The 10,620-nt window shown below is 40.5% G+C and overlaps 1 protein-coding gene across 3 annotated transcripts; it reads left to right on the plus strand.

Moving 5' to 3' along the window:
- The first annotated feature begins 300 nt into the window (after positions 1 to 300).
- C11HXorf65 (chromosome 11 CXorf65 homolog) lies at positions 301 to 9,728 on the plus strand. Of its 3 annotated transcripts, none has more exons than XM_063436007.1 (7): positions 301 to 386; positions 469 to 568; positions 6,111 to 6,197; positions 6,693 to 6,809; positions 7,946 to 8,020; positions 9,467 to 9,568; positions 9,653 to 9,728. In XM_063436007.1, the coding sequence occupies exons 2-7, from the start codon at positions 544 to 546 to the stop codon at positions 9,697 to 9,699; spliced, it is 453 nt and encodes a 150-aa protein (XP_063292077.1). In that variant the 5' UTR covers positions 301 to 386; positions 469 to 543; the 3' UTR covers positions 9,700 to 9,728. The 3 variants fall into 3 exon arrangements, with proteins under 3 accessions (XP_063292077.1, XP_063292078.1, XP_063292079.1); XM_063436008.1 differs by having other exon boundaries at positions 9,656 to 9,728; XM_063436009.1 differs by lacking the exon at positions 6,111 to 6,197.
- Positions 9,729 to 10,620: the final 892 nt, after the last annotated feature.

A 10,620-nucleotide genomic window follows, 5' to 3' on the forward strand; every position in this document is an offset into this window, starting at 1 on the left:
TATTGGGAATGGACCTAATCAGGCCAATAATGCAGAGTTACTGCTGTTCTAATTGAATAATAAAGTTATTGTAGGTAAAATACAAGACCGGGAAATATATCCAGAACAGCTAGCAAGGCTTATAACCATCCTTAATGCTTTCTTGGCAAACATCTATAGCAACACCTTAGAAACGAGTCAACTGTAGTCAAACTACCGTCCAGGCCTATTCAGCTTAATAATGTGCATTGTGTTTGCTGAGCGATCGTAAGGTGCTTTGTAAATAATGCTTTATAATAATATTCATTTCAAGAGTTCCTTTAAGCAGAGACATGTCTCAGTACTGCTTCCTGGTTTAATTGAATTTGCTGTAATGAGCAGGAAAACAGCAGGCTTCTCGAATACAGGTAAAATGACTAAAACAACTACATGATCTATACTTTTAATTTCTGAAAAACTAAGTTTTTTCTCTTCTCTCTCTCTCTTAAGATATCTAGGACCATCGGCCTTCGTAAAATTACAGGCTTTTGAATTTCCCCCCTTTTTTTTTTAAACAAACCAAAGATGTTTATAAGGGTTCTCTATGGGGGTAAGTAGAATAAATAGAATGTTTGCAGAATGAAACAGCAATGTAAAATTATTGTGAGAGTGTGGTGTCATTAAAGCAATGTCATAAAACAAAACCATTAAGGGACACTCCAAACACCTAAGGCAGTTTAGCTCACGGAAGTGCTTTATGTGTGTGTAGCCAAACTCCAATATTCAGCATAAATATCTCCGCTGTGTAATCCTTGTAGCTGAGGAAGCAATACGTTATCCAAGACACAATCCCGCCAGTAACTGGACGACACACAGTTCTGGGAGTCAACTGGTTTTTATTCAGCCACAGCTGACTTTTATGCAACTCCCCATGCAAGGGGTTTCTTAAATCATATTCCAGGGGTTTACCCCTGGTGGACCTTGTTGGGGACAAGGGACAAATCAACATTTCACAGACTCCTCCTCTGTGAGATAATTGAGTAGGGACAATTATATAATTAAATTATCTACCAGGTACAGAAAATATACAATATTTATAAATGGTATAAAATACATTTTAATAGTTCAGAACCCCACAAAAGTTACTTCTGAGCGCCTTTGTCAAAAAAATCACTCAGATCCGTTCAGTGGTTTAGAAATGCCATTTGAGTGAAGTTTGTGCCGGTCGGCCACGAGGTGAAGCTCCAAAATAGTTAAAGAGAAATTTAGGCTTCAACCGGTCTTCTTTTGGGAGTTCTCACACAAACACTGACACAAGCTCCCCCTGGCTGCTAGCATACACATGTTCCCCCTGTTCGGTAGTTTAGGTCTCCCGAACGCCGTTCTCCTACTGGTTCGGGAAGTTGAATGGGCAACAGTATCAGTTTGCCGGGTGTACGCAGAGTAGATTAGGCAAAATTAGTTCCAGGTCGTCAACGACCATGCACCGCTGCCCACGTTCGAGAGACAAAATGGCCGCCGTTTGTATGCACACATGGGTTCGGTAATACGAACAACGGCCACACAGGAGAAACACTTTCTTTAACAAGCAATTTGTGGTTAGCAGCCAGGGGTGGTCGGTGATTAAATGATGCAAACCCAGAGACCACACAGATGGGGTTCGGTAAACGAATGTAAGGGTACGGACAGTAGAACAAAGGGAATGGAAAAGGGTATAACAACGTTCACTCTGCTACAGTGTGATGAGTGCGCCTCATCTTTTTTTTCATTTTACAAAAGGAACAGATTTCAAATGAAATTATTGTCACATTTATAAATGAACCTTGTTATTTCCCCCTGACTGTCAATCAGACAACCGGTCCTGTTACTTCCTGGTTTGGTTAGCTCGGTAGAGATAAACCCAAGAGGCGGCAATTACCCAGATCACCTGCCTTGCAAAGACTTCTCAATGAGCTCCATTTGAAAGTCTGTGAAAGTCTGCTAAATGACGCTGGACGGCCTCACAAGTCTTTTCGCTGGACGGCCTCTAAGTATCTTTCCAAGCTCTGAATCTGACACCAGCTATAAATACTTTCCAAGTGCAGCTATCTTGACCTGTTGACACTTTATCGTTTGTTCGCAAAACTGTGATTTGTGGTGAATTGTAAGTTGTGTATGAGATAGAGAATTTGTCCAATATTTTCCATTTCGATTTTTCCATTCAACCTTATTAGGTTGTACCAGACAAACAGTTAAATAAAAATGTATTATAAAAAGAGACATTATAGTCACCAATTTTAGCTTAATGAAGCAGTTTTGGTGTATAGAACATGCCCCTGCAGTGTCACTGCTCAATCCTCTGCCATTTAGGAGTTAAATCCCTTTGTTTATGAACCCTAGTCACACCTCCCTGCATGTGACTTGCACAGCCTTCCATAAACACTTCCTGTAAAGAGTCATCTAATGTTTACACTTCCTTTATTGCAAATTCTGTTTTATGTAGAATGTATTATCTCCTGATCTTCTAATAGTTTGCTAGACCATGCAGGTGCCTATTGCATGTAATTAAAGTTCAAGTTACAGAGCAGGAGATAAAAACTTTTAAAGTAAGTAACATCTGATTGAAAATAAAACCATTTTGTTTTCATGCAGGCTGTGTCAGTCACAGTCAGGGGAGGTGTGGCTAGGGCTGCATAAACAGAAACAAAGTGATTTAACTCCTAAATGACAGTGAATTGAGCAGTGAGACTTCAGAGCATGCTCTATAAACCAACACTGCTTCATTAAGCCAAAGTTGTATTGGTGCCTATAGTGTCCCTTTAAAGTTATCTTAGCAACTGCTTAAACACTATGAAAAATGTTGATGCACCAGATAAAGAATATAATACAATGGAAATGTAACAGTAAAGAGGTTAATGCTAAATAAGTTATAACAGACATTATAAACAGTGAATGTAGTGACAAACTCCAACAGTAGATGGAGCTAGAGCAGGTCCACATACATAAACAGAGTGCAAGGTGTGTCCCAGGTGTCAGCATTTGGGTAACTGACACAATGGGGATATTTCTCAGTGCGTCACCATCTGAAAAATGGTGCAAATTTGTAAACATGATGCTCCTGGTTTCCACGGTGATTGCTCAATGTTTAGAACTTTAACATCATGACAGGTGCATAGTCGCTATATGGGCAGGGCAAGTGATCCTGAACCCAGCCCACCCAATAAGACACCGATACTCATGGGTATGGGTCAAAAATGGCAACAGCTTTAAAGGAACACTATAGTCACCTAAATTACTTTAGCTAAATAAAGCAGGTGTCGTGTATAGACCATTCCCCTGCAATTTCACTGCTCAATTCACTGTCATTTAAGAGTTAAATCACTTTGTTTCTGTTTATGCAGCCCTAGCCACACCTCCCCCAGCTATGATTGACAGAGCCTGCATTAAAAAAAAAAAACTGGTTTCACTTTCAAACAGATGTAATTTACCTTAAATAATTGTATCTCAATCTTTAAATTGAACTTTAATCACATACAGGAGGCTCTTGCAGGGTCTAGCAAGCTATTAACATAGCAGGGGATAAGAAAATCTTAATTAAACAGAACTTGCAATAAAGAGCCTAAATAGGGCTCTCTTTACAGGAAGTGTTTATGGAAGGCTGTGCAAGTCACATGCAGGGAGGTGTGACTAGGGTTCATAAACAAAGGGATTTAACTCCTAAATGGCAGAGGATTGAGCAGTGAGGCTGCAGGGACATATTCTATACACCAAAACTGCTTCATTAAGCTAAAGTTGTTCAGGTGACTATAGTGTCCCTTTAATGATAATAAAATAATAATAACTTGTAATATACAATTATATATAAAGGTCATTACTTGCCACATCCCCAACATTATATAATCTCTCCCATATTTAAATCAAGGCAATGACCCCCAACATATCATAATTCACAAGATATAACAACCATATAAATATAACATGTAAAGTGCCAACATTCATAAATTTCACCTGGTAGGGGTATACCTAGATACCCCAACACCACCGAGGTTCTGAGCCATCAGCAGACTCAAAACCTATGAACAGTGTTCCCCTTTTAACCAATCAACTCATTGCCCTTACACCTATATTAACTAATGCCCTTTTTTCTTAATGTTCCTTACCCCACCCCACCACAAGCTCAGACCTTGAAACCTTAAGCCGTCTGAGCTCCGCCACCCCAAAGAAATAATACCCTGGCCGGTGCAGCAATGTGCCTATCAACAACCGCTGGGGAGCAATCTCCTGCTAAGCAACGCATCCAGCCCAGTGCCACCTGCCATGTCCCCTTCCATGCCTTCCAGCGACGGTTCCCATGCATCCCAAACCTTACAATATGCCGTCCAGGTACCCAGGGCCAACGATGCCCTCAGCAGTCCCTAAGCAGGACGTCCCAAGGTGCCACATCTCCGCCAGGCAGTCTTCCCAGTCTTCCCGCGCACCAGACACCTCCTTCCGAAATCGGGACCACTGCAAAAGAGACATCAGCCACCACCTTCAAATACCCCAGTACATGTCACACGCAGAATATCACATTGAGGGGCATGCAGAACAAAACAAACTTCCATAACAGGCGCACCACTGGCACCGAAGCAGCCGACATGTTATTAACTGCGTGCAACAACGCCATAATATTCATACATAACACACCACCTTCCTATCGCTCAGGAGTGCACCCCAAAGTGACAAGGTGACCACCAATGGGGACAGTTCCAAGAAAGTCAGATTCCGCACCAGCAGGCTACCCAGCCAGGCTTCAGGTACGCCCTGAAGTACGCCCTGAAACCCACGCTGCCCAAGGCGTCCGTATACAGCAGCCGACACAGCCTCCCACCGAAAGAACACTGTGCCATTGAAGTGTCCCATACTCCCAGGTCAGCCCCCATGGACGAGGACACCCGCACAAAGTAGCCCTGAATATCCGCCCCATCGGAACGACACAACAAGCGAAATTGAGCTTTCCAAAAAGTGACTGCAGCTCCTTCAATGTGACCTTCAGCGATCGCCGGACCGTCGCCACCGCCTCCCAAGCCCCACAAGTTTTGCCATAGGAAGACAGCACTCCCCCTGCTGGGAGTCAATTTCCAGCACAAGGAAACTTAAACACATGGTCGCGCTCTCTCTTTTTTTCTACTGCCAGTGTCACTCTAAACGTGCAAGTTGGGGAATCCATCGGGCCCACACACATGAAGTCGTCCAGGTAGTGTACCACCACCCGACTCCTGGATTCCTGCTTAACCACCCATTCCAAAACCGAGCTGAAATGGAACAACCCATGGGGTACGAGCAAGAAATGGAACAACCCATGGGAAGGCAAAGGTCAACAAAGAAACACCCCTTGAAGAAGCAACTCAGCAGGTGATGGCTCGCCGGGTGAACGGGTAACAACCGAAACGCCACATCGATATTCACCTTGGCCTTCAATGCCCCCCCGCCTGGCCCTCTTAACCAACTCGACTGTCTGGTCAAATGAGACCGAGCATAGCTCCCCAGCAATGATGGACGCCCCCTTAGGGTAAGATAAGTGATGGATAAGGCGGTACTTCCCACAAGTTGGACAATGGGGCGACCCCAAATGGCCCCGCCATCCTACCCAGCTGGACCTCCTTACTCATTTTTTCCCGAACCACGTCCGTCAAATCCCTCACCAACTTCAGATTATTTTTTATTTAGGTTAATCCCCTTGTGTACTTATGTTATTCTAGCAAAGATAACTGCCAAGATAACAAATTTGGCAGCAGGGCTTTCAGTACGCATTAGAGGTACTGTGAGCAATAGAAGATGTTTGGGCTGGTATTGGTACTAGTTTTATTAGGAGCTAGATGTCTCTTGCATCCACAGGAAGTACCAGGTCCACTTCTATTGTACCGTGCAGGGATTTGGGGGAGCTAAGAGCTCTGAATAGTGTTTTTTTGGGGGAAAAAAACAGAGAATAGATTTATTTATTTTTTTGGTGCAAAAAAAGACGGAAACATTATTAGATGGAACGCACAGTGCAAAAAAGTTAATCAAAAGAAAAAAATAATGGTATTAAGGACAGAAACATAATAAAATGTGAAAAAGACCATCAAAAATGATAAATGATTCACACGGTATCATCTCTCGAGTTCAGGATTTAATCTTTTGTTTCTCTACAGATAATAAAGAAGCTCTCTTTAACATCAACTGTAAAGTTCAGCTGCTTTTGGCGGGCATTAAATCCTACTGTCGCTATGAAAATGAAGGTACCAATGAGGATCTTGATTTGATCCTGGAAGTGATTCACAAAATGCTATTATTTAGATAATTAAATGGTTGGATAGTTCTTGCTCAATCATCCAACCCACACTTCTTTGTCACTACGTATTTTAATCGCACTAGCAAATTCTGTAATGTTAGATGTATCAAGTGTGATGAATAATGACATACATTATGATAAAGAAAAACATTATTTAATGGCATTTCTGCTTACAGTTCATAGTGATTTTTGAGAGGTGAGATGCAAGACCCAGGTGACGGTGTGTAGTTGATTAATGAAAATTGGGTTTTAGAGTGGACTGTGGTCATTGGGTGACAATGTCAGACTGCTGGAATGTTTTGAAAGTCTTTTATAGATGGTAAGGCAGAGGTTAATCAGATATTACAGTTTCGGTTAGATGAGGGGAACATTGGAATTGCTTCTGTCAACGAGGAATTAATAGGATGAAGGGGAAAAAAGTAATGCATTTTGTGTGTTTAAGGTGATGTAGAGTTGGCAGATGAAAATGGGCAGGTGAAGAGCCTATTAGAGAATCAGCACGTGTACGCTACCGAGATTCTCAATGAGAGAGAGACCTGCATTCTTCTCTCGGTAACCAGTAAGTCATACATTATGTATGGATTAAAGCTCCTGGTGGGCTTCATGTATGAATTAAAGCTCCTGGTGGGCTTCATTTATGAATTAAAGCTCCTGGTGGGCTTCAGGTATGAATTAGAGCTCCTGGTGGGCTTCATGTATGAATTAAAGCTCCTGGTGGGCTTCATTTATGAATTAAAGCTCCTGGTGGGCTTCAGGTATGAATTAAAGCTCCTGGTGGGCTTAATTTATGAATTAAAGCTCCTTGTGGGCTTCATTTATTAATTAAAGCTCCTGGTGGGCTTCAGGTATGAATTAAAGCTCCTGGTGGGCTTCATTTATGAATTAAAGCTCCTTGTGGGCTTCATTTATGAATTAAAGCTCCTGGTGGGCTTCAGGTATGAATTAAAGCTCCTGGTGGGATTCATTTATGAATTAAAGCTCCTAGTGGGCTGAAGGTATGAATTAAAGCTCCTGGTGGCCTTCATTTATGAATTCAAGCTCCTGGTGGCTTCAGGTGTGAATTAAAGCTCCTGGTGGGCTTCATGTATAGATTTAGGATCCTCATGGGTTTCAGGTATGAATTAAAGATCCTGGTGGGCTTCATTTATGAATTAAAGCTCCTAGTGGGCTTCATTTATGAATCAAAGCTCCTGGTGGGCTTCATGTATAGATTTAAGATCCTCTTGGGCTTCACCTATGGATTAAACATCCTCGTGGGCTTCAGCTATGGATTAAAGATCCTTGTAGACATCATGGACTTTTGTTTTTTCTTACTTTACATCATGGACTTTTGTTTTTTCTTACTTTCTCACTGCTCCCTTTAGTGTAGCTAAGAATTTGTCAAGAGGTATTTAGAGCACGAGAGCAAGGTTTTTCCAGCTTTGATTCAATTTCCCTTCTTACAAAAGAAGGATCAAAGCCTCTAAACTCCATTTGTATGTGTAAAGATAGAGGTGGTGGCAGAGGACAGCAGGGTCAATAAAACAAAATGAATCCGTCTGACACAACAGTTTGCTGTCTTACCAGGGACCCCACTGGACCAGGGCTAACCCTGGGTGGGTGCAAATGTGGTGATATCATGCTGACAGTGTATGTATTATTTATATAATATAAGATAACATATTATATATTTATTTTACATTTTTCTGTTTTCAGGACCCCATGGTTCAACAGAAGTAGTCTTTACACCCTTGTTAAATGATGAAACCATTGTAAATGCCAAATTCCTTGGTGAGTTTTGAATTGATTTACTAAAACATTCATCAGCCTAGTATACTTTACTGTAACAGCTGCATAATTACTATTTATCATTATTATTATTATTATTATTGCCATTTATATAGCGCCAACAGATTCCGTAGCGCTTTACAATATTATAAGAGGGAGGGATTTAGCTATAACTAGGACAATTACAAGAAAACTTACAGAAACGATAGGATGAAGAGGACCCTGCTCAAACGAGCCTACAGTCTACAGGAGGTGGGGTATAAAACACATTAGGACAGGAAATTGCAGTCAAATTAGGTGAGAGTGAAGCAGAGCTGGAGGAGAGAGTAGAGTGCTGCCCTTTAGGAGAGAGCAAGAGACGGGTATGCGAGGTAGAGGTTAGTCTGGGAGGCCATAAGCTTTCCTAAAGAAATGGGTCTTAAGTCCCTTCTTAAATGATTAAAGACTAGGAGAGAGTCTGATGGCGATAGGCAGGCTATTTCATAGGAAGGGAACCGCCTGCAAGAAGTCCTGCAATAGCGAGTTGGCCGTACGGGTGCGAGCAGCGGACAGAAGGTGGTCACGGGCAGAGCAGTCATTATGTTTCATACGGACATAGCAGTGTGTGCGTCTTTCTAAATGGAGTTTCATGTATCATTTCGCTGTGTGATCAGTTTTGTTGTGTGATATGTTATAATGTAGTTACAGAGTTTATTTGACCTTTAATAGGTATTATTGATCACCGATAAATCATTAGTTAACATTGCTTGCACACGTCATCTTCAGGGGGGAAATGTGTGGTGTGCGTTGTGAAAACCATTATTTCTGGTTATTAGTAAATTAATAAATTGTTTTTAATTACTTTTCAAGTCTCCTTGGTGTTGAATTCACAAAGTGTCTAATTAAGGTGTTAACTATTCTACAAAGGATTGTGATAGTTGAAGCTTAAATACTTAATATATTAATATATATATGGATATTTTTCACTGAACTAATTATGGTAAAAATATTGTTGACAAGTATTGGAACAGAGAGGTTTTAACATCATTAACGGCTCATCAGCAAATAATTTTTAAGTATGATGCTATAATTTAGTGTGGATCAATTCAATTATATTCCAATTTATAGAGAGAATAGAAAAAATAATAGAAATAATTAAGATTGTACCTGTAAATAGCAGTTTAATGTCCACAATGATGGGATTACATTGAATGATCAATATAATTGTGAATAAACTCAGACGGTGGGTCTATTTGTTAGGATTCAGTTCCTGCACCATGACATGTTTTTAAAAGTGTTTTTAAGAGTTGCTGTGGATGGGTCGAAGTGGCAAGAGCTGTGAATAGGTGATTTTTAGATTTTTGGAATTTGCATATCCCATGGATGTCTAGCACCCCAGAAGAGATAACTATATATAGATAATATATTATTTTATTTTTTTATATACTTATTTTCAATTTCTCTTTCCAGCCAAATTAGGAAATTGCGAAGACTCCAAGACCTCTAGCCGTAAGTCGAAAGCTAAAAAACCCAAACAAAAAAGCACAGTTGTGATTTCTACGCCTCCTGAAGGTAAGTTAAAATGAGAAAAATATATTTGGAAAATAAAGCAAATGGTAAAATAAAAAATGAAGTTATTTGCTTTCTTCCAATTAGCAGGGAAACAGACGTCGCCTACCCGAACTCGATCAGTGAAGCAGTGAAACGATGAATAGAAGATAATAACCATATTTCATCTTGTAAATCAATATTTTGGTTATATAGTATAAGCATTTGTAAGTTGGAAAATAAATATCATTTATTATTATTATTATAATTATTTTGTTATTTATATAGCACCAGCAAATTCCGTAGCGCTGTACAATGGGATGATGATTATTGTTAATTTCCTGCACTTCAAAACTACTTGTATGACACATATATGTTTAAAGCGACTCACTGCCCCTTTTACACTGCACAATTTGTCCCGTCTGTAAATTGGGGCAACTGTTACCCTAAAAAAAACTATATAGGGTAAACAAAACAATTTGATTGGTTGACATTTGTCTGTGATTGTGATTGGTTGTTGCAAGCAGGACCATTGGAGGGCATGCAATTTGTGGTGGGGGGGGTTAAATTTAACTTTGTCCTCGTTTGTCCCTGTATTGCTCCTTGTTTTTTATATATATATAAGAAAATGTAGGTACCTCTTTTTCTTATGGGAATTTGGCAATGGACCGAGCCTAAAGAAAGTTCCATTCCCATTGCTAATTTACCCACAGTCATTCAGTAAAAGGAATTCCAATGAAAGGCTAACTTCAGACATCATGGACAGAGGAAAACAAAATAGTGGCACCCTGGTATTAAGATCTGTTACAAGGAACTAAAGATAATAAGTATAAATAAAGGCAAGTGGCAAAGATGGGGTTTAACCCCTTAAGGACGGCAGGCGTGCTATGCCATCCTTAGGGACCTGGCTCTAAATGCCAGGGGGCGGCATAGCACGTCCCCGCCGTCCTATGTACTTACCCGGCGTTCAAATTAGTTTTTTTGCATTTTTCACACACAAACAAATATTAACACTAACGTTGGCCAGTGTTTGTGACCAAGTGGCTACTAAAAAAGACTGGACATACCCCATTTAC

The sequence above is a fragment of the Pelobates fuscus genome, chromosome 11 (genome assembly GCF_036172605.1).
Source record: "Pelobates fuscus isolate aPelFus1 chromosome 11, aPelFus1.pri, whole genome shotgun sequence".
Lineage (NCBI taxonomy): Eukaryota > Metazoa > Chordata > Amphibia > Anura > Pelobatidae > Pelobates > Pelobates fuscus.